The sequence below is a fragment of the Poecile atricapillus genome, chromosome 28 (assembly GCF_030490865.1).
Source record: "Poecile atricapillus isolate bPoeAtr1 chromosome 28, bPoeAtr1.hap1, whole genome shotgun sequence".
NCBI classification, from domain to species: Eukaryota; Metazoa; Chordata; class Aves; order Passeriformes; family Paridae; genus Poecile; species Poecile atricapillus.
The window spans coordinates 2,782,160-2,803,805 of NC_081276.1; the positions used below are offsets into that span (position 1 = coordinate 2,782,160).

The window sequence follows — 21,646 nt, forward strand, 5'->3', positions numbered from 1 at the left end:
CACGGGGCATCGCGACCTCACAACGGGACTATATACCCGGGGCAAGTCGGATAAAACCCCGGGCCGGACCCTCCGGGTGCTGCGTGGGGACCCCCGGCCGCTGCCCACGGGCTGCTCGGGCCGGCTGCCAGCCCCGCGGAGGGTCGCGGGGTGACGGTGTGTCCCCCCCGCTTCGTCCCGGGAGCTCCCCGGGCCGGGCCGTCTCGAGTGGAACTTCTGCGGGCCCCGTTGGGACACGGGCACGGCGTGGGGTGGGGAAAGGGGAGCGGGACGGGGTCGGGGATGGGTGCGGGGACGAGGGAAGGTGTAGGTGTGCCCTGCGTGTGTGCGTGACCGTGGGTGTGCGCAGGGAGGTGTGAGTGAGTGAGTGAGTGAGTGAGTGTGCTGTGTGTGTTGTGTGTGTGTGTGTGTGTGTGATGTGTTGTGTGTGTGTGTGTGTTGTGTGTGTGTGTGATGTGTTGTGTGTGTTTGTTGTGTGTTATGTGTGTGCACACAACACACCCGTGGGCCGGGATGCCCACACCCATGTACAGGGATGCACACGTGTGTACCGGTCCGTCTGCGTGTGCATCTGTCCGTGGCCGTGTGTGCCCCGTGCCCAGGACGGCTCCAGACCCCACCCCGGCTTCCCCCAACTCCCGGTGCCTCCCGGTGCCTCCCGGTGCTCTCCGAGTCCCACTGTCGGGGCTCGGGACCCTCCCCTCGATCCGGCCGCTCCTGCCCTTATTTGGATATTTCGTCCCGTCCAATGAACGCGGGGGGGCCGGGCCCGTGCCCGCCCCCGCCCCGCCCGAGCCCGCTCCGGTACCGGCCCCGTCCCGCTCCCCGCTCCGGTACCGGCTCTGTTCCCCGCCATGAGCAGCTGCCAGTTCAACAAGGGCCCGTCCTACGGCCTCTCCGCCGAAGTCAAGAATCGGGTGAGCAGCGGCGGGGGCCGGGCGGGACCGGGACCACCGGACGGGGGTGAAGCGGGGGCTGGGGAATACCGGGGCCACCCCGGGAGCTGTGGCTGCCGGTACTCCTGGAGGCCCGGGAGAGCCGAGCATCCCGGTGCTGCTGGGGCGTTCCGGTTGCATCCCGGCTTCTGGAGAGCGGGAGTTTTTTCCGGTATGCCCCAGGAATGCAGAGCCGGCCAAGAGCGGAGAAGTTGGGGGATTCCGGGAAGATGGAAATCCGGGGCTTCCCGGGAGGATGCGGAACTGAAGGACCCAGTGTACCGAGATCTCTGAAGGCTGGGGATAGCCAAACTGTGCTCTCAGTCTCGGGGTGCCCTGAGCCTACCTAGAGGGTCCCAGGGAGGTGTTTTGGGGGACCGGGGCTGGCTGGCGGTGGCCGCTGTGGCTCCGCTGTCCCTGGCAAACCGCGGGGCAGCCTCCCCATCACACCGAGGACTGGGGGCGATCACTTCGATCCTCCGCGGCTCCGAACCAGCTCCACGAAGCTTCTCCACTTTCTGCCTTCCCGCAGCTCCACATCGCTCTGCGGGATGCTCCGACCTGGCAGCGTCCCCGCGGCGCCGTCTCTGGGGATGCGGCTTCTGGCCCCGGTGGTTCTCCCTCCGAAGTGCCGCGGGCCCGGAAGGGGAAGGAGGGATAGGAGCCTCCGGCAGAGCTGTTTGTACCCCCAGGAGGGATCTGGGTGCCGCGGAGTGTAGGCAGCTGCCAGCATCCTCCTGACCCCTCTACCGCGCACGGGGGTCCTGCCGGGCCGGGGGGGCGAGGTGGCCACAGTAGCCCCGGGAGGTCGGCGGCTGTGCCCGGCCCCGGGCGAGCGGAGATCGAGCCGTGGTCACCCCCGGGCAGGTGGCCGATGGTTTGAGTGTGTTCTGCCCGGGGACACCTGGACGGGGCAGAAGGGACAAGTGGTGACGGGCACGTGGCTGCCGTGGCTGTGGGATGTGGTGGCCGTGGCCGGGCGCTCCTTCCCTGGCCTCGCCGGGGATTTGCATTTCGTAACGGGGAGCGGACGGGCCCCGGCCTGCCTGGGGCTGGGCTGCCCCAGCTGAGAGGGTGACACGCGCCGGGCTCTCACCGCCGCGTGCTCTCGGTGCTTCGTGTTGATTCAGCAAGACATGAGCCAGTCCGACTGCCCCGGTGCCTCTGATGGAGGTGACATCACCCACTGGGAACCAGTTAAACCAGTGACACGCTCCCAGTCTGTGCAAGCCCTTGCAGACTGGGATCTCTCAGGGGCTGGTCCACTGTGCACTCCCCATGCCCTGGGAAATCCTCAAGCTGGCCATGGGGAGGGAAGAGGAACTGGCTTCAGCTGTTCACACCCCGGAAAATCAGCTGGTGGGACTACAGAATCCCCCAGGCAGGACACACCTGGTGTCATGAGGGTGATCCATGTCCTGCATCAGTCGAGCTTCCATTTGGGACTGGAATGTCTCCTTACCACCTAGTGGGGCTGGACTGTGCCCATCCCAGTGTCTCCCTGTGTCCAGGATCCCGAGGGACTCATAGATCTCAGCACATAACGGGACCAGGAAGGGTCCCAGGGTGGGTGAGAGGTTGGTGGCTGCTCTGGGGCCACTCAGGTGCCAGTGGAGCATCAGAGGTGCTGGGCTGGGGCAGCACTTGGGCTTTCCAGGCCCTTCCCTCCCCGGGCCAGGAGAACTTTCCCTTCCCGTGTGGGCTGGGGCCGACAGGCCGCTGTGGGAGATGCTGCCGGCCCTGGCAGCTGGTCTCCATTTGGGAGGAGGCGTCCACATTCCTGGCATAGCCGCGGTGACCGAGGAATCTGTGGCGGAGGTTGGGCCTCGCCGGAAGGAAAAGGGAGAGCATCGCGTGGCCAGGACCCCCGGGGCTCAGAGCTGAGCTCCCACGGGCTCCAGGGGACAGGGAGGGACAGATCCCAGTGGGGGGGAGCTTCCCCTAACCCCATGGGCAGTTCCTTCTCATACTTTTGGAATGGTTCAGAAGCTGCTATGTCTGCTGGCAGCCTCATCCTCATGCTCCTGTCCCCATCCCAGGGAGGGGGGAACGGTCCCCCTGAGGGGTTTGGGGTGCACACTGGGGCCCCGCCTGAGCTGTCCCCCTGCTGCCCCCCAGCTCGCCCAGAAGTATGACCCACAGAAGGAGGCCGAGCTGCGGACGTGGATCGAGAGCGTCACAGGAAAACAGATCGGACCTGACTTCCAGAAGGGGCTGAAGGACGGGGTGATCCTCTGCGAGTGAGTCCTGGGGTGGTCCTGAGCATGGCCCCCGGCCCCTGCTCCAGCTGGGTGGATGATGGGGGACACCAAACCTCCAGGGGACCCTCACCAGCCCTTGTGGTGGGAAGGGTGGGCTGGATCCATGCCAGTGGGACCTGCCAGAGTCACCCCCAAGGCTTCTGTATCTAGGGAGAGCCCTGAGGACAAACAGGGACCTGGGGGGGGAAATTTGCCTCACATGGAGGAGGCGTGGGCTGGACCTTTCTGAAAGGAGTCTATACCCTGCAGCCCCTTGAGGTTCCTTCCTGCCACAGCCTCATGTCCCCCTGCCTCCCTCCAGGCTCATGAACAAGCTGCAGCCCAACTCGGTGAGGAAGATCAACCGCTCGGCTCAGAACTGGCACCAGGTAGGTGCAGCTCTGCTGCCACCCACCTGCTGTTCCTCTGCCATCACCCACCAGGGCTCACCCCTCTGCCTCTCCGCAGCTTGAGAACCTCTCCAACTTCATCAAGGCCATGGTCAGCTATGGCATGAACCCCGTGGACCTCTTTGAAGCCAATGACCTTTTTGAGAGCGGGAACCTGACGCAGGTGCAGGTGTCGCTGCTGGCACTGGCGGGAATGGTGAGCACAGGGGGATGAGCAGCTTGGGAGGGGCTGCAGCCCCATGGGGACCCCCAGTTTGGGGTGGTGTCTGTGGGACCGCAGAGCTCCCCCTGCACAGGGAGTGGGTGGGGGGGTTTGGGACCCCTGTCCTTCCTCACTTCCAGCCACTCCTGGCAGGCCAAGACGAAGGGGCTGCAGAGTGGGGTGGACATCGGCGTGAAGTACTCGGAGAAGCAGCAGAGGAATTTCGATGAGGCCAAGATGAAGGCTGGGCAGTGTGTGATCGGGCTGCAGGTGGGCTGCCCCACAGGGTCCCATGGGTGGAGGGCTGGGCAAAGGGTGCCCAGTTCTATCAGATTCTCAGCACTGTTACAGCTCCAAGCGTTGCTGGAGCGATCTGAGGCATGAGGTGCCTCAAGTGTCCTTGGGATCTGGGACTGTCTTGGCTCTGTGTCCTGCACTCAATGGCTGGGAACCTGAGATGGGTTAGGGAGCATTGGCTGTGTCCCCCAGGTTGGGGGGGACAGGGATTGGGGGAGAAGGGGCACATGTGAGGCAGCACACGCTCCTCACCAGACCCCTTTGTCAGATGGGCACGAATAAGTGTGCTAGCCAGTCCGGCATGACAGCCTATGGCACCCGGAGGCACCTCTACGACCCCAAAAACCAGATCCTGCCACCCATGGACCACTCCACCATCAGCCTCCAGATGGGCACCAACAAGTGTGCCAGTCAGGTGAGCCCCCACACCAGGCTGGGGAGGGATGGGGGGACCACAGCTGAGCCCTGCTCCATCCTGTCCTTCCTTCCAGGTGGGCATGACGGCTCCCGGCACCAGGAGGCACATCTATGACGCCAAGATGGGGACAGAGAAGTGTGACAACTCCTCCATGTCGCTGCAGATGGGCTCCAACCAGGGCGCCAACCAGAGCGGGCAGGTCTTTGGCCTTGGCCGCCAGATCTACGACCCCAAGTACTGCCCACAGGGCAGCCAGGGCGAGGTGGCCAACGCTGCTGGGGACCAGAGCGGGGACCCCCTCGGGTACCACTACTACCGTGAGGAGGAGGAGAGCTACTGAGCGGGATGGCTCAGCCCCACCCGCACCATCTCATGTACAGCCCCACTTCCAGGCACATTCCAGCCTCCACTTCCATCATTCCCTCTTTTAAAACTCTTTTTTAACTTTGGAAATGAATCTATTTTTCTGAGCGAGGAAATAAAGACCCCGTTTCTAGAGAGGAGCTCAGCCGGTTCCCCCAGGAGCCCCAAGACCCTGGGGCAGCAGGAAGGTGGCAGATGTTCCAGCACCTGAGAGTGGACAGTGTCACCTCTAACTCACCCAGAACCCACCACACACCCCTGTGATGCCCCTGGATCCTCAGCAAGGAGTGGGAGTGGCTGCCCATGCTGTCCCCGGTGCTGCTGCTCATCCCTGTGCTGGCAGGACCCTCCTCAGCCCTGTGGAGGAGAGGGACTGGGGTCACGGAACATGGGGGAAACACATCTGGGAGAGACTGGCCTCGGGATTGTGAGTGTGGGTTTGTGAGTGAATGTTTGTGCTCTGGTGCGATCTCTAAATGCTGGAAAAGCCCTTTTTGCAGATTCATAGGGACCAAGTTTTCAAGGCCACGGTGATGGCTGCAGGGCTGGGCTGGGAGCTGGCACAGCTGGCACAGCTGGCACACCCAGCACTGCAGCAACCTGATCGCCCAGGCTGGAGCCAAGGCTGACTGCAGCGGCCGCATCCCGCACCGGGGCGGTGTCTGAGTGCAGCCGGTGCCCATCGACGTCTCCCCTCCCGTGTGGTTTTTAATGCAGATGCTCTCAGACTGAAACCTTTTAAAAAAAAAAACCTTTCAACATAAACAGGAGCCGGTCTCTGCTGCAGGCACCTTGTCAGGCCTCGGGCGGATCTCTCTGTGCCTGGGGGGGCTCCGAGCTGCCGCAGACCTGGGTGAGACCCCCGGAGTGCCAGGTGGGGCGGGATGCTGCGTGTCCCGGGGGGAGGAGCGGGAGCCGGGAACGGGCTGCGGGGTTCATAGATGTGCGGTTGGTAGATGAGTGATTAGCAATGCCAACGGGACAGGACGGGACCTGCCCGTCCGGAAAGGGATCCACCTTTTTGGGCGAAATGCTGCGTTTCGAAGAGCCGCGCGACCCCGTGGGGCTCCCAAGGGTGGGGTGGGGGAGGCGGGGGCTCCCAAGGATGAGGTGGGGGAGGCGGGGGCTCCCAAGGATGGGGTGGGATGGGGCGAGGGAGGGACTCCTGCTCCTCGCCCCCCGCCGCACCTGTCCCTTTAAGAGCCGGTTCCCATGACGTCACGCCCACGGCTACTTTGTAGCGCGCGGGGAGGGGCGGGGCCTGCGCGCGCCCGGCGGAGCCGCGGGGTCTCTTAAAGAGGCAGCGGCACCAGGTAACGGGGGTCCCGGGCCGGGGGCTGCGAGGGGGGAGAGGGGAGGCTGTGTCCCGGCTGCTGCTCTCGGCCGGATGTGGCCGCCCAGCGTCCCCCTGAGGTTCTTAGTGCCTCCCCGCCCCCCCGGGGGTAATCCCCGTGTCCCCATCGTAGACCTGAAATGTCCCCATGTCCCTTCTGGACTGTCCTCATCATCCCTTCGAGCTGTCCCCATGGCCTCCCTGGGTTATCCGTCTCTCCCCCGGGCTGTCCCCACGTCTTCCCGGCCGGTCCGCCTCTCGGTGACTCCTCACCCCCCCCAGAGAGGGGTTCCGTGCGGCCCAACCGAGCTGGGGGACGCGGGGCTGGAGGGGCAGGGAGCTGCCGGTCCGGCGGTTGCCGGGCTCGCGGGGTCCGCCGGGCTCCCGGTGGCAGCGATGCGGCGTGTTTGTCCTCGTGAGATGAGTGAGCACATTCCCACGCGAGTCCCCCGGGAGGATCCAGGGATTCTGTGGTTGTTCTGTCCCGAAAAGAGCCGCGGTCCCCGCGGGATGGGGCTCCCCCGGGACCGGCAGTTCCGCAGCACCCTCCGTTTCCAGCGGATGCGGACACCCAGACACCTCTGTCGCCCCGTGTCACCTCCACCCCGCCAGCTTCTTCTTTCTCTCCGTGTCACCCCATCTGACCCCGGTGCATCCCCGGAGGAATCCTGCCCCCCGGATCCACTCGTGTCCGGCCCCGCAGGCCGATTAGGCGGATTTCCCAGCCGGGATCCTAATCCCGCTGCCCCGTGCCCGCTTATCCCGGCTGCGCCCGGGACCCGGCTTAGCCCCGGGCGCGGGCGGGTGGCGGCGAGCGCGGGGCTGTGGGTGAGTGCGCGGCTCCTCCGGCCCCGGGGAAAAACGAGGGGCAAGTCGGGGGAGGGGGTGTCCCAGGGTCGCGGTGACCGGGGAGCCGCCCCGGAGCTCGGTTCTCCCGGGGCGCCGGTGGGTGTACCGGGCGGAACGCTGCGGGTTGGGTCGTGCCGCCGCCGCCACCGGGCTCGAAGCTGAACCGCCTTGGCAGAGCTTTTCTGGCGGGCCCCAGAGCTGCTGGCCCCGCTCCATGGGTGGGTGAATTCCCAGGAACTGGCAGACAAGCGGCTGCTGCCCGCGGGATCCCGGTGTCGGAGCTCGCACCTCGAGCTCACTGAACCGGAGCAATTCCGCTCTTGGGCTGATGAATGCTCCACTTCTCTCGGGGAAACTGAGGCACGGGCAGGTCTCAGCCTCCCCCGGGCTGCCCAGCCCGCCCGCAGCTACTTCTGGGGTGCCAGACCGCTTCCTGTGCCCGGCGTGGGCAGTGAATCGTGCTCCTGGCTCCTGGACAGAGCTCGTGCCCAATTCTGGTGCTTTTGATTTAGGAAAGAATGTGATTTGAGCCTTTAGCTCCGGAAAGGAGCTTTGCTGCAGGAATGCCGTCCGGCTCCTGCCGGCCCCGCAGCTCAGCCCTGTGCCCGGCACTGTGCCCGGGGTGTGATAAGCCCCGAAGCAGAAGGAAGTGAGAGCCCAGCCGTCACCCTCAGCTTGGGGCTACCCCCCCTGCCCTCACCCGCAGCCGGAGCCAAGCGGGGCCCGCGACCCCCGCGATGGCCGTGGGCACCCAGCTGGGGCTGCTGCTCTGGAAGAACTTCACCTACCGCCGGCGGCAGCGGGTGAGTGGGCGATTGGGGTGGGGTTATCCAGAGCCGCTGGGTTCTGCCACAGGGACAGGCAGAGCCCTGGACACTGACGGGGACCGGGACCCTCACCAACCTTGTGTCTCCACCAGATCCAGCTGGCTATCGAGATCCTGTGGCCCCTCTTCCTCTTCCTTATCTTGATCTCAGTGCGGCGATCCCACCCGCCCTTCAAGCAGCATGAGTGTGAGTGTCCCCTGCAGGACCCCCTGAGCCAGCCAAGACCCCTCTGTGAGCCCCTGTAGGGAGCCCTTCGAGGTGACACCGGGGTGACAAACACGGGAGGTGGTCACAGGGCTCGCTCTGCTCGGGTGTGTGTGGGGTCCCGGGGGTCCTACACTGCCCCCCTGAACCTCCCTCTCCCTCAGGCCACTTTCCCAACAAGGCGCTGCCCTCGGCGGGGACCCTGCCCTGGCTGCAGGGCATCATCTGCAACATGAACAACCCCTGCTTCCGTCACCCCACGGCGGGAGAGGCCCCTGGCGTGGTGGGCAACTTCGACGGCTCCATGTGAGCGGCGGGGCTGGGGAGCTGCGGGCAGAGCGGGGCTGGCCCGGGGTCTCATTGCCCACCCCATGTCCCATGTCGCAGCCTCTCCCGCCTCCTGACCGAAGCCCGGCAGGTCCTGCTCCGCGGCCACGGGCAGCGGCTCCTGCACAGCTTCTCCCGGCTCCTGCCCGCCCTGCGCCGGCTCCGGGACAGCGGCAATCAGCGGAGGGGTAAGCACCGGGGGCGGGGGGTGCCGGGGGAGCGAGACCCCTCGTCTGACCCCTGCTCCCCCAGCTCTGCCCGTGAGGGAATACTTGAGAGAGGACGAGACCTTCTCCCAGTTCCTGCGGACCAACACATCTCTGCCCCCGGCGCTGGTGGATGAGCTGATGGGGGCTCGGCTCAGTCCCCGCATCGTGAGTGTCGGCGCGGTGCCCACTCCCGGCGCCCACTCCCGGTGACCGCATCATGATTCCCCTCTCCTTCCAGTTCTCCCTGGCGAGCATCCGCCTCCCGCTAAAGGCCCTGGTCTGCAACGCCTCGGCCCTGGGGGGCTTCCTGGTGGGCGGCGACGCCGACTCCACCCAGAGCCTGCAGCAAGAACTCTGCGCACTGCCCAGCTCCCAGCTCCGTGCCATGGAGGGCTCTTTCCTCTCCCAGATGGACTTCCCACGACTCCTGACAGTGAGCCCCCAGCGCGGTCGGGTGCTGGAAAACACCGAGGCAGAGACCCCTGGCCTCCCCGGCAGGGCTGTGACCCCCTTCTCATGCCCCTTGTAGGAACAGCTGAGCTCAGAGTTGGGCGGGATCACAGGCACCGTGGAAGCTTTGGGCAGCTTCCTGCGGGATGCAGCATCCCTGATGGAGGAGGTAACACCCCCCACTCCCCCTACCCACCCCCACCGTGTCCCTGGGTGCCCCTGTCCCCCCACTGCCCCTCTCCACTCTCTCCCACTCTCCCCAGGTCTCCTCCATGACCAGCCTGGCTGAGCTGCGTCAGGAGCTTGTGGGGCTGAGGGCCCCCAACAGCAGCACGGGTGCCTTCACAGCCCTGTCACGCATCGCCTGTGGACACCCCGAGGGCGGGGGGCTCAGGATCCCCTCCCTCAACTGGTACGAGGACAATGATGTCAAAGCGTTCCTGGACCGTAACAACTCTGAGCAGAGACCCATGGCCTCAGGCAGCAGCAGTGAGTGGGGGGCTGCGGGGGGCAGTGGGGGCTGGTGGTGTGGGGCTGGTGCTGAGGGCTCAGCTCTGCACCCCCAGGTCCCTTCTGCCGGGAGCTGCTCCGCAGCCTGGAGTCCAGCCCCCTCTCACAGATCTTCTGGCGGGGGATCAAGCCCCTGTTTGTGGGGAAGATCCTGTACACACCACCTGGACCTGGTCCTGACAGCGTCATGGCTGAGGTGAGTGGGGGCTGTGGGGGGCCTGGAGGGGTTTGGGGGGGTCTCATCCTGAACCTGCCTCACCTCCCTCACACAGGTGAATCGGACCTTCCGGGAGCTGGCGGTGCTGGGGGAGCTGGGGGGTGCCTGGAAGGAGCTGGGACCCCAAATCTACACCCTCCTCAACAGCAGCCTGGAGATGCAGGTGCTCCAGGTGTGTGACCCCACTCTCCTCCCACTGGGAACAGGGTTGCTGTGGGGTGCAAGATGGGCTGTGCTGGGGTGCAGCTGGCCAGGAGCAGGGTGGGTTGCATGGCCTCCCATATCCTGATGCTTTGCAGGACCTGCTGCTGGCCCCAAGCACAGCCCAGCTCCTGGATGGGTTCCTCAACAGCACCTCCTGGAAGCTGCCAGAGCTGGCCACATTCCTGGCAGGGCCAGCAGGAGGACCAGGCCTCACCTGGCACCAGGTGTACGCTGATGTGGACGCAGCCCTGAGCACGCTGTCACAGTTCATGGAGGTGTGTGTCACCCGCTGTGGGCGGGCTGGCCCCTTGCACCACCTGTGCCTGCTGAGCCCTGCCTGCCCTCCCACAGTGTGTCTGCCTGGACAAGATCGAGGCAGTGGCCACCGAGGAGCAGCTGGTAGCCCGGGCCCTGGAGCTGCTGGAGGAGCAGCAGTTCTGGGCAGCAGTGGTCTTCCAGCCCCCCATCAATGCCACAGCCCCTGGACTGCCACCCCACGTCCGCTACAAGATCCGCATGGACATTGACGACGTCACGAGGACCAACAAGATCAAGGACAGGTTGGGGGATGCCCACCCTGTCTGTCTCCATGGCCAGCCAAGCAGCCTGTGCCCATTGCCAGGGGATCCCTGGTCCCAGCGCCGTGCTCTGCCCCCAGGTTTTGGGACCCAGGCCCCGCCGCTGACCCCTTCAGTGACTTGCGCTACATCTGGGGGGGCTTCGTCTACATTCAGGACCTGGTGGAGCAGGCAGTGGTGAGGGTGCAGACTGGGGCTGCCCCACGGACAGGGGTCTACGTCCAGCAGATGCCCTACCCCTGCTACGTGGACGATGTGTAAGTGGGCAGGGGGAGCTCCGGAGCGTGGGACTGTTGGGTGACACCTTGCTGCCGTGGGGGACACATCCAAGCATCCTGCAGCATCGCTGCACCAGGGAGGTGGCACAGGGCTGGTCGTGCCCTGGTGGTCCTGGCCCAATGGTGGCTGGGAGCATTGAGATAAGGGTGGAATGTCTGGTGGTACCTCCCCAGGTTCTTGAGGGTCCTGAACCGCTCGCTGCCTCTCTTCATGACTCTGGCCTGGATCTACTCAGTGGCCATGATCATCAAGGGGGTGGTGCATGAGAAGGAGACGCGTCTCAAGGAGACCATGAAGACCATGGGGCTGAGCAGCGGGATCCTCTGGCTCAGCTGGTTCCTCAGCAGCTTCATCCCCTTCCTTCTCAGCTCTGCCCTCCTTGTCCTCATCCTCAAGGCAGGTTGCAAGTCTCAGAGGACAGTGGGGGTGACACAGGGAACCTGCCCCCAGCATGGGGGGCTCCACAGGCTCCAACCTGCCTCCATCCACAGATGGGAAACATCCTGCCCTACAGCGACCCAGCAGTCATCTTCCTCTTCCTCGGCACCTTCTCGGTGGCCACCATCAGCCAGTGCTTCCTCATCAGCACCTTCTTCCCCCGTGCCAACCTGGCCTCGGCGTGCGGTGGCATCATTTACTTCTCGCTGTACCTGCCCTACGTGCTGTGCGTCGCCTGGCGCGACTACATCACCTTCCCAATCCGTGTCCTTGTGGTGAGGAGCCGCCCCTCTCCCATGCCTCTGGTGCTCGGGGTGGGGGGCTTTGGGCTGTGGCCAATCTTTGCCCACACTGTTCTGTCCATCCTCAGAGCCTGCTGTCCCCCGTGGCCTTTGGCTTTGGCTGCGATTACTTCTCCCTCTACGAGGAGCAGGGGGTGGGCATCCAGTGGCACAACCTGGCTGCCAGCCCCGTGCCAGGAGACCCGTACAGCTTCGCTGCAGCCATGGGGCTGCTGCTGCTGGACGCTCTCCTCTATGGCCTGGCCACCTGGTACATCGAGGGCGTCTTCCCAGGTGAGTGCAGCTCCCCTGACCCCCAGCTGCCACTCAGCTCCGGCCCCACTCAGCCCCTTCTGCTGCAGGTCAGTACGGGATCCCCAAGCCCTGGAATTTCCCCTTCCTGAAGAGCTACTGGTTTGGAGAGTCATCCTCATCTAGGCACTCCCTGTACCACACCAGCCCCCACACTGCACCCCAAGGTGAGTCCCTGGCCACCCTGGAGCTGTGTGGCTGAGGGCAGTGGCCACAGAGCAGGGCTGAAGCCCTCCAGCCCAGGCCTTGCTCCCCAGTTGAGAGCCCTGCACCCCATGGCGAGGGGTCCTGCCCCCAGCAAGGGGTCCTGGTGAGGGATGTGACCCCTTGGTGGCTTCCAGTGCTGGTGGAGGAGCCGCCTGCCGAACTCCAGCCTGGTGTCTCCATCCGCAACCTGGTGAAGGTCTATGGGAGCAGCGGCCGTGCCGCCGTCAATGGGCTGAGCCTGGACTTCTACGAGGGCCAGATCACATCCTTCCTGGGCCACAACGGCGCTGGAAAGACCACCACCATGTGAGCCACAGAGGGGCTGCATGGCCATGGCTGGGGACAGGAGCTCAGCCTGACCCTGTCCCCATGTGGTCCCCACACAGGACAGGGTACCCTGACCCCAAGCCCTGCTGCTCCTGTGCTCCATAACCCACTTTCCTCACCACCTCCAGGTCCATCCTGACTGGCCTCCTGCCCCCCACCTCGGGCACTGCCTATATCCTGGGCTGGGACATCCGTTCTGATATCGACAGCATCCGCAAATCCATGGGGATGTGTCCCCAGCACAACGTTCTCTTCGACATGTAGGCAGTGGTGGGGAGGTCTGGGGAGTGGTGCAGGGCTGTCCCTGTGCCCCTCACCCTGCTTTTCCCCCTGCCCCCACAGCCTGACGGTGGAGGAGCACGTCTGGTTCTACGGGCGGCTGAAGGGGCTCTCGGAGCAGCAGGTGCAGGAGGAGATGGAGCAGCTGCTCCAGGACACGGGGCTGCCCCACAAGCGCCGGGAGCAGACCAGGAACCTCTCGGGTGCGTGCGGGGGTCAGGCCGGGTGCCTGAGCGGGGGTCGGTGGCTCCGAGCCCCCCCAACGCTGTCCCTCTGCAGGCGGGATGCAGCGGAAGCTCTCGGTGGCCATCGCCTTCGTGGGCGGCTCCCGGGTGGTCATCCTGGACGAGCCCACGGCCGGCGTCGACCCCTACTCCCGCCGCAGCATCTGGGAGCTGCTGCTCAAGTACCGCAAAGGTCAGGGCTGGGGGCCCCCGTTTCACCTTCTGAGCCCCCCAGCCTGGGGGGAGCAGTGGGATATGCTGGTGGGGAGACCCTGAAATGGGGGGTCCGGCAGGAGGGTTTGGTGTCAAGCCTGTTCCCGGTCCCCAGGCCGCACCATCATCCTGTCCACGCACTACATGGACGAGGCGGAGCTGTTGGGGGACCGCACCGCCATCATCTCACAGGGCCGGCTCTGCTGCTGTGGGTCCCCCCTCTTCCTCAAGGCCAGGCTTGGCACCGGCTACCACCTCACGCTGGTGAAGCGGGAGAGGAGCGGGACAGGCGGCAACACTGGCACTGTCCCCGGTGCCACCAGAAAGGTGGGACCCTCGGTGCCCTGGTGATCATCCCCCAAAGGGCAGCCAGTGTCTCTGTCCTGGATATTACGGGGCACTGGGGGCCAGGGCCTGCTGTGGGGATGCTCCAGCCACCCTTTCCTGCAGGATGGCAGTGACTCGGAGCACAGCAGTGACACGGGCCTGGGCAGCGAGCGGGGCAGTGACGCCAGCACCGTGGGTGAGCGTTTTGTCCCCTCACAGTGTCACCCCCAGCTGCTCCCTACACACCCCCCGTCAGCCAGGGAGGCTGGGGGTGCACAGCCCTGCGTCTGGTGCCTGTCCTCCTTTCACTGGAGGTGCAGAAGGGGATCTCCATCCCCTCCATCTCCCCTGGGCACTCTCAGGCTGGGATGCTGGAGGGTGGAGCTGTCTACGACAGCCAGTGGATCCTGCCCCAGGTTTCCAGCCCTTCCCATCCCTCCAGATGTGGCCCAGCTGTCAGCACTGATCCAGAAGCTGGTCCCTGGCTCCCGGCTGGTGGAGGACATTGGGCATGAGGTGCTTTTCATCCTGCCCTACAGCGGGGCCAGGGACGGGGCCTTCGGGGAGCTGTTCCGCGAGCTGGATGCACACCTGGGGGAACTGGGGGTCTCCAGCTACGGCATCTCTGACACCAGCCTGGAAGAGGTACCCAGGGGGCTGTGCTCAAAGGGCTTTCAGGGTGCCCATGGCCAGGGGGTTTCCCTGGTGTGTTTAACACCAGCCCTCCCACACCCCCAGATCTTCCTGAAGGTGGCCGAGGACACAGCACTGGACACTGACACCACAGGTAAAACCTCTCAGTCCTGGCTGGAGCTGAGCTCTGGGGTACAGAGGGGGCTGGGGAGGTGCTCAGCAGCCCAGAGCAGAGAGGTGGGGTGTCCCCAGCACCCTGTGTGTCCCTGCCAAGGCTGGGGCCCCCGCTGGGAGCACCTGTGGATGCAGAGAGGTGTCGCAGCCTGTGCCCTTGGTCCTGCCCTGGCATCTTGTCCTCATTTTGTCAGGCACCATGAAAGAAGCGGTCCCTGGCGAGACGGGGGATGGGGATGTGGCTGATGGAGAGATGGGTAAGGACGGGGGAGGTGGGACCCCTGAGCTGCCCCTGAGTGCTCCCCACCTCCAGCCCTGGCCTGGGGAGATGGCACGTGTCCATCTGGGCAGCTGTCCATCAGAGCAGGCAGCCCTTCAGGCACGTGTCCCTTCAGCAGGGGAATACTCAGGGCCCCTCATGCACCATAGCTACCTCCCAGTTCTGGGGTGTCCCCAGAGCAAAGATCTGGGATGAGGGTGGGTTTGGGGGAGTCCAGATCTGTGCAGGAGTTGGGGTAGGATGTGAAATCCCAGGGGACATATCCAGCCCCCTTATCCTGGAGGGAGAACTGGCGTGGGGACAGCCACGAGAGTCTGGGGGGGCTGTGATGGTTTGGGGCTCTGCCCCGGGTGGGTGCTGACCCCCACGCGGCTGTAACCCCTCTCTCCTCTCCTTTACATTGAGCCAAAGGAGCCCGGCGAGGTAGGAGCTGGGGGCTGTTGTGGGGGCTGGGGGTTCCTGCCTGCAGCATCCCGTCCCTGCTGGGGTGGGGGGGATGCTCCTGCCAGCACCCTGTCCCCCCGCACCCCGCCTGGCACGAGTCCTTTGCCAGACCCGTCTCTGTCCCGGCAGCGGAGGAGCCCCGGGAGACGGATCTGCTGCGGGGGGCGGCGGGGCAGGCGAGCGGCAGGGTGAGGGGCTGGGCGCTCACCTGCCGCCAGCTCCGCGCTCTCTTCACCAAGAGGATGCTCCACGCTCGGCGCAGCACCCGCGGCTTCTTCGCGCAGGTGGGGCCGCGGGGAGGGGACGGGGCAGGGGACGGGGCGAGGTGCGGCAGAGCCAGCCCTGATCCCCCCACCCCCGGCATCCTCAGATCGTCCTCCCCGCCGTCTTCGTCTGCATCGCGCTGCTCTTCAGCCTCATCGTGCCGCCCTTCGGGAAGTACCCGCCCCTGCAGCTCCAGCCCTGGATGTACGGGCAGCAGTTCACCTTCTTCAGGTGTGTCCCCAGCCCTCTGCCCGCCCTGTCCCTCGTCCCCCACTGCCACCAGCTCAATCCTGTGTCTGCCGGCAGCAACGATGCCCCGGGAGATCCCGACACAGCCCAGCTGCTGGACGCGCTCCTGGCTGAGCCCGGCTTCGGCACCAAGTGCATGAAGGAGGAGGGGAAGGCGTGAGTGTCCGGGGGCTGCGGGGGCTGGAGGGGACAGCCGGGGCTTGGCCCCCACCTCAGTGCCCGCCTGCCCACGGAGCAGCTCTGCCGCCTGGTGTGACGCTGTGAGACCCCGTGTTGGGTGCCGGTGCCCCTGGCTCACACTAGGCTGGTAACAGGATTCTCTCTCTTTCCCCGGGTGCCCAGGACGGGGCTGTGCCCACCAGCTTCCCACCCCGATGGATTCTCGGCCCCCGCAGCCCCCCCATCCCTGCTGGAAGTGCTGCAGCGTGGGAACTGGACACGGGCCTGGCCGTCCCCCCCGTGCCAGTGCAGTGGGCCAGGGGCACACAGGATGCTGCCTGAGTGTCCTGAAGGGGCCGGGGGGCTCCCACCCCCCCAGGTAACTCCCAGCCTAGCAGGGGCAGCCTCAGGGCTCCGTCACTGCTGGCTGTGGGTGCAGGTGATGCTCTAGGGATGCCACAGGGCTGGGTGTCCATCCAGCCCATCTGTCCATCCCACAGGTGCAGAGGGGCACAGGGGACATCCTTCAGAATCTGACGGGCAGGAACATCTCCGACTACCTGGTGAAGACCTATCCCCAGATCATCCGTCAGGAGTGAGTGCTGGGAACACAGGGGACACTGCAGGGACACAGTGGGGACACCAGGGGGAAGGGGACACTGCTGCGTGGGCAGGTGCTGCCCTAATGTCTCCTTGGGGGATTTCTCTCCCCTCTGTCTCCCCTCACCTCATTTCTTTCAGGCTGAGGAACAAGAAGTGGGTGAATGAGCAGAGGTGAGCGGGGCAGGGGCTGGGGCCTGGCACAGCCAGGGATGGAGGGAGACCCTGGTGGGTTTGGGGAGAGCCTGAGTGGTCCCTGGGCAGAGCCATCATCCAGGTGCCTTCAGCCCTCTGCTGTGTGTCCCCTACTCTGGCATCTGGGCAAGTGGAGAGCTGAGTTTGCACGAGGGTGGCAGTGGGGAATGGGTGGCAGGTTCCATAGAATTGTGGAATTGTAGAATCTCCTGGAGTGGAAGGGACCCACGTGGATCCTCAAGCCCAGCTGCTGGCACGCTGGCAGTGGGAGTCTCTCTGGCAAGTTCGGGAGCCCCGTTTCTCCTGCAGGTACGGCGGCTTCTCCCTGGGCGCCGGCAGCTCCCAGGCCCTGCCGTCGGCAGCAGAGGTGGATCAGGCGGTGCTGGAGCTCCGAGTGCTGCTCAACATCACCTCGGTACAGCTGGACTCAGCCCCTGGCTCAGCTCTGGTGTCCCAGTGCTGGGAGACCCCTCCTCACGCTGTGCTCCCGCACCCAGGGCAGCCCCTCGGATCGGCTCCTGGCCAACCTCAGCCGCTTCATCGAGGGTTTGGATGCCCGCAGGAATATCAAGGTGTGCCCAGGGCTGGGGGTCCCTCAGGGGTGAGAGCTGGGGGCAGCAGGGATGTGACAGTGGTGTCCCCTCAAGGGGTGGAGCAGCCCAAGGATTGAGAGTGGCTGGGGCTGGAGGGGAGCAGGAGCCCCGTGGGGAGTGGGGGTGCTCCTGGTGAGACCGGGCGCTGCCAGGGGCAGTGCCAGGCTGGGTGGGGGGCTCTGAGCTGCCCGGCCCTCCCCATGCTGCAGGTCTGGTTCAACAACAAGGGCTGGCACGCCATGGTCTCCTTCCTCAACGTGGCCAGCAATGGGCTACTGCGAGCCCGGCTGCCCCCCGGCACCGACCCCGCACGCTTCGGCATCACGGCCACCAACCACCCCCTCAACCTCACCAAGGAGCAGCTCTCCGAGGCCGCCCTGTGAGTGCTGGGGATGGGGGTCCCGCAGCCCCCTCTGGCCCCCGCTGAGCTCTCCCCTCCTTGGCAGGATGGCCACCTCTGTGGACGTGCTGGTCTCCATCTGCGTGATCTTCGCCATGTCCTTCGTCCCGGCCAGCTTCGTCGTCTTCCTCATTGAGGAGCGGGTCAGCAAGGCCAAGCACCTTCAGTTTGTCAGCGGGATGAAGCCCATCACCTACTGGCTGGGCAACTTCGCCTGGGACATGGTGGGGATGGGGATGGGGACAGGGACCAGTTCCAAGGGGTCTGGTCCCACCCCTGACCCCTTTCCTGGCTTTTCCATCACCACAGTGCAACTACCTGGTCCCCGCCCTGCTGGTCATCCTCATCTTCCTCTGCTTCCAGCAGGAATCCTACGTGTCCTCGGCCAACCTGCCCTCCCTGGTGCTGCTGCTGCTGCTCTACGGGTGATGGGGCGGCAGAGCCCAGCAGGGGCGAGGGGGGTTGTGGGGCTGGGGGCTGAGGGGGTTCTGGTGCTTGGGAGGGTGGGTGCTGTCTCAAGCCCCCCAGGTCAGGAGGTGCACCTTGGCCAGCCCCTGCCTCTCCCCCCTGCAGATGGTCCATCACCCCCCTGATGTATCCAGCCTCCTTCCTCTTCAGCATCCCCAGCACCGCCTACGTGGCCCTGACCTGCATCAACCTCTTCATCGGCATCAATGGCAGCGTGGCCACCTTTGTGCTGGAGCTCTTTGTGGACCAAGTGAGCCTCGGGATGCCCTGGACCCCCCATCCCTTCCCTGCAGGGCCAGTGCCAGCTTCCCCACCCCTCTCCTTGCTGCCCCATCAGAACCTCAATGACATCAACCGTGTCCTGAAGAAGGTTTTCCTCATCTTCCCCCACTTCTGCTTGGGCCGAGGCCTCATTGACATGGTGAAGAACCAGGCGATGGCTGATGCCTTTGAGAGGTTTGGTGAGTCCGGGGGTGTCAGGGCTGTTCTTCTCCCCAAAGCCCAGCACAGGGGTCCCCTATTCCTACAGCCCCTCTTGCTGCTTGCAGGGGACAAGCGCTTTGTGTCCCCCCTCTCCTGGGACCTGGCTGGGAAGAACATGTTCGCCATGGCTGTCGAGGGCATCGTCTTCTTCCTCTTCACCCTCCTGCTGCAGTACCACCGCTTCTTCCTGCGCCTGGGGTGAGTGCTGGCCGGGGGGTACAGAATCACAAAATCACAAAATCACAGGATCACAGAATCACTAAATCACAGAATTACAGAATCACAGAATTACAGAATCACTAAATCACAGAATCACAAAATCACAGAATTACAGAATCACAGAATCACCAGGTTGGAAAAGATCTTTAAGATCATCAAGTCCAACCCATGCCTTAACACCTAGACTAAATCATGGCACTGAGTGCCACACTCAGTCTTTCCTTTAAATCCATCCAGGGATGGTGACTCCACCACCTCCCCGTGCAGATGATTCCAGTACCTTATCACTCTTTCCATAAAAACCTTTTTCCTAGTATCCAACCTAAATTTCCCTTGGTGCAGCTTAATACTGCATCCTCTCCTTCTGTCAGTTGTTGCCTAGAAAAAGAGACCAACCCCCACCTGACTACCACCACTTTTCAGGGAGTTGTAAAGAGAAGGAGACCTCTGAGTCTCCTTTTCTGCAGGCTAAACAACCCCAGCTCTCTCAGTTATTCCTCACAGGGCTTGTGTTCCAAGCCCCTCACCAGCCTCGTTTCCCTTCTTTGGATATGCTCAAGCGTCTCAACGTCCTTCCTAACCTGAGGAGCCCAGAACTGGGCACAGCACCCTGGGGGTGCCCAAGGGGGTGGACAGCCCTGGATGTGCCCTTGCCACTGTTTCCACAGGCCACGGGCTCCGGAGCTGCCCTCGCTGAGGGATGAGGACCAGGATGTGGCCAGGGAGCGGGCGAGGGTGGGCAGCATCCCCCCACATGGCCACCTCCTGCTGCTGAAGGACCTGACCAAGGTGGGCACGTGGGGCTGGACCCTGCTGTGAGCTCCAGCCCACCCAGAAGCCCTGGCCCCACTGGCAGTGAGAGGAGGGAGCACCCAGTGCCAGCTCTCCTCCATGCAGGTGTACCGGCGCAGGAAGGTTCCGGCCGTGGACCGGCTCTGCGTGGCCATCCCCCCCGGGGAGGTGAGGGACAGATGGACAGACAGACAGCTCTGTGGGCACAGCCAGGGCTGCCAGTGACCCTGCTATGCCCCCACAGTGCTTTGGTCTCCTGGGGGTGAACGGTGCTGGGAAAACATCCACCTTCAAGATGCTGACGGGGGACACAGAGGTGACGCTGGGAGAGGCCTGGTTGAAGGGGCACAGGTGGGTGAAGGCAGGGACTCGAATCCCTCTCCATGTCCCCACAGCACCTATACCATCATCTCTGTCCCCACCCTGTGCTCTTCCTGGTCCTTTGTCCTGCAGCCTCATCCCTGCAGCTGCTTGTTCCTATTGTCACAGTATCCCTGTCACATGTCCCCATCCCACATGTCCCCATCCCACGGCATGTTCACCTCTCCCTGTCCCCATCCTGCAGCGTGCTCACCGACCTCCAGTCTGTCCACCAGCACATGGGTTACTGTCCCCAGTTTGATGCCATCACGGACCTGCTGACAGGGCGGGAGCACCTGGAGTTCTACAGCCGCCTGCGTGGGGTCCCAGAGGAGGAGACCCCCAGGGTAGGGCCTGTACCCTGTCCTCCCCAGCCCATGGGGAGCCCCTACCCCTCACCCCCTCTGTCTCTCGCAGGTGGCTCAGTGGGGCATCACTGCTCTGGGGCTGGGCCCCCACGCAGACCGGCCGGCGGGCAAGTACAGCGGGGGCAACAAGCGCAAGCTCTCCACGGCCATCGCCCTCCTCGGCTGCCCCCCTGTCGTCTTCCTGGTGAGGGGGGCACTGGGAGGCCCCACGGCAGCACCAGGGTCCTGCCCAGGCTGACCCTGGGCCGGGATCATTGCAGGATGAGCCCACGACGGGGATGGATCCACAAGCCCGGAGGTTCCTGTGGGAGCGCATCCTTGGCGTTATCCGGGATGGCCGGTCTGTGGTGCTCACATCCCACAGGTGAGTCCCCACAAAGGGCAGCACCTCTCTGCCCCCATAACCCCCCAATAGAGGAGCACCCCTATTCTGGTGGGAACCCCCCAGAGGGGAATGTACCTCTGCCCTGGGGGGGCTCACACGTGCCCCCCCAGCATGGAGGAGTGTGAGGCACTCTGCACCAGGATGGCCATCATGGTCAACGGCCGGTTCCGCTGCCTGGGGAGCGTCCAGCACCTCAAGAACAGGTACTGGGTCTGGGGGCTAAGGGGGGGTCTCTGAGGATGGTGACCATGGCCAGTCCTCACAGCAGTGTCCCCTCTCCCCGCAGGTTTGGGGATGGGTACACGGTGGTGGTGCGGGCAGGGGGCCCTGGCCCAGCGGCGGTGCAGACCCTGCTGCAGCAGCATTTCCCCGGCATCGTGCTGCGGGAGCAGCACGGGGGACTGCTGCAGTACCACCTGCCTGCCCGTGTCACCTCCCTGGCCACCGTCTTCAGCCTTCTGGCTGCCCACCGTGGCCCCTGCCACATAGAGGATTACTCTGTGTCCCAGACCACACTGGACCAGGTGATGGGGAGGCGGGTGTGAGGGTGTGGTGGCCCTGTCCTGTGGTGCTGTCTCTCACCATCTCTCATCCTGCAGGTTTTCGTTCACTTTGCCCAGGAGCAGAGCGATGGCGAGGTCACAGCCCCCGGGCAGGATGTGGCCCCCAGCCCTGGGAAGAGGCTGAGCACGTTCCTGGAGGACGACAGCTACCAGGAGAGCGCTGTCTGAGTGGGCCACGGTGTCCCATGGACCCCCAGAGACCCCTCCCTGGTTGTCACCGCCGCGCAAGCCAGGGTCACAGGGCTTTGGGGTACTGCAGACCCCCAGAGCTGCACAGAAGAGGCCTGAGCACATCCTGCCCACTGGCATGGTGTCACCATCTCGTGGGACAGTGGGTGCTGGGGAGGGTCAGAGTGCCAGGACAGGGCTGGCCCCGGCTCCCTGCGGTGGGATTGATGCTCTGCAGGGAGCTGAGCTGGATGGGGGTCTGGGGCTGGCCTTGGGACCCCGCTGCTCCCCACCGGGGCCGAGCTTGCTGTAACAGAGCAATTCAATAAAAACCCACGGTACTGCCGGGGGACTCGATTGCCCTCGCCACAACGCGACCGCAGTGAGGG

At 64.7% G+C, this 21,646-nt stretch overlaps 2 protein-coding genes across 2 annotated transcripts; both read left to right on the top strand.

Moving 5' to 3' along the window:
• The first annotated feature begins 787 nt into the window (after nt 1-787).
• On the top strand, nt 788-5,617 carry CNN2 (calponin 2). Its single transcript, XM_058858445.1, has 7 exons — nt 788-917; nt 3,054-3,175; nt 3,498-3,564; nt 3,644-3,781; nt 3,941-4,057; nt 4,353-4,499; nt 4,576-5,617. The coding sequence occupies exons 1-7, from the start codon at nt 855-857 to the stop codon at nt 4,840-4,842; spliced, it is 921 nt and encodes a 306-aa protein (XP_058714428.1). The 5' UTR covers nt 788-854; the 3' UTR covers nt 4,843-5,617.
• Nucleotides 5,618-6,143: 526 nt separating this feature from the next.
• ABCA7 (ATP binding cassette subfamily A member 7) lies at nt 6,144-21,608 on the top strand. The gene is made up of 51 exons (XM_058858403.1): nt 6,144-6,178; nt 6,757-7,026; nt 7,560-7,850; nt 7,967-8,060; nt 8,243-8,384; nt 8,466-8,593; nt 8,658-8,779; nt 8,853-9,047; nt 9,144-9,233; nt 9,328-9,553; nt 9,631-9,770; nt 9,847-9,963; nt 10,091-10,270; nt 10,347-10,555; nt 10,654-10,830; nt 11,026-11,248; nt 11,344-11,565; nt 11,661-11,865; nt 11,934-12,050; nt 12,225-12,396; nt 12,546-12,677; nt 12,760-12,899; nt 12,976-13,113; nt 13,249-13,460; nt 13,584-13,656; nt 13,903-14,105; nt 14,199-14,247; nt 14,462-14,524; nt 15,121-15,275; nt 15,362-15,486; nt 15,562-15,660; nt 15,847-16,042; nt 16,164-16,258; nt 16,405-16,437; nt 16,768-16,873; nt 16,956-17,030; nt 17,261-17,430; nt 17,498-17,675; nt 17,761-17,876; nt 18,025-18,169; nt 18,257-18,380; nt 18,468-18,600; nt 19,290-19,410; nt 19,519-19,581; nt 19,658-19,764; nt 19,979-20,120; nt 20,191-20,325; nt 20,402-20,505; nt 20,637-20,729; nt 20,813-21,050; nt 21,126-21,608. Exons 3-51 carry the CDS (start codon nt 7,785-7,787, stop codon nt 21,255-21,257), a joined length of 6,720 nt encoding a protein of 2,239 aa, XP_058714386.1. The 5' UTR covers nt 6,144-6,178; nt 6,757-7,026; nt 7,560-7,784; the 3' UTR covers nt 21,258-21,608.
• Nucleotides 21,609-21,646: the final 38 nt, after the last annotated feature.

What these genes read in the sequence shown, in the direction of transcription:
- CNN2 (XM_058858445.1), top strand. Translation starts at nt 855, where the DNA reads ATGAGCAGCTGCCAGTTCAACAAGGGCCCGTCCTACGGCCTCTCCGCC. An exon ending in CGGCTCAGAACTGGCACCAG is followed by an intron (nt 3,565 to 3,643) that starts GTAGGTGCAGCT and finishes GCCTCTCCGCAG; the next exon opens with CTTGAGAACCTCTCCAACTT. An exon ending in TGCTGGCACTGGCGGGAATG is followed by an intron (nt 3,782 to 3,940) that starts GTGAGCACAGGG and finishes CACTCCTGGCAG; the next exon opens with GCCAAGACGAAGGGGCTGCA.
- ABCA7 (XM_058858403.1), top strand. Translation starts at nt 7,785, where the DNA reads ATGGCCGTGGGCACCCAGCTGGGGCTGCTGCTCTGGAAGAACTTCACC. An exon ending in TGCTGCTCAACATCACCTCG is followed by an intron (nt 16,874 to 16,955) that starts GTACAGCTGGAC and finishes TCCCGCACCCAG; the next exon opens with GGCAGCCCCTCGGATCGGCT. An exon ending in GCCCCCCTGTCGTCTTCCTG is followed by an intron (nt 20,326 to 20,401) that starts GTGAGGGGGGCA and finishes GGATCATTGCAG; the next exon opens with GATGAGCCCACGACGGGGAT.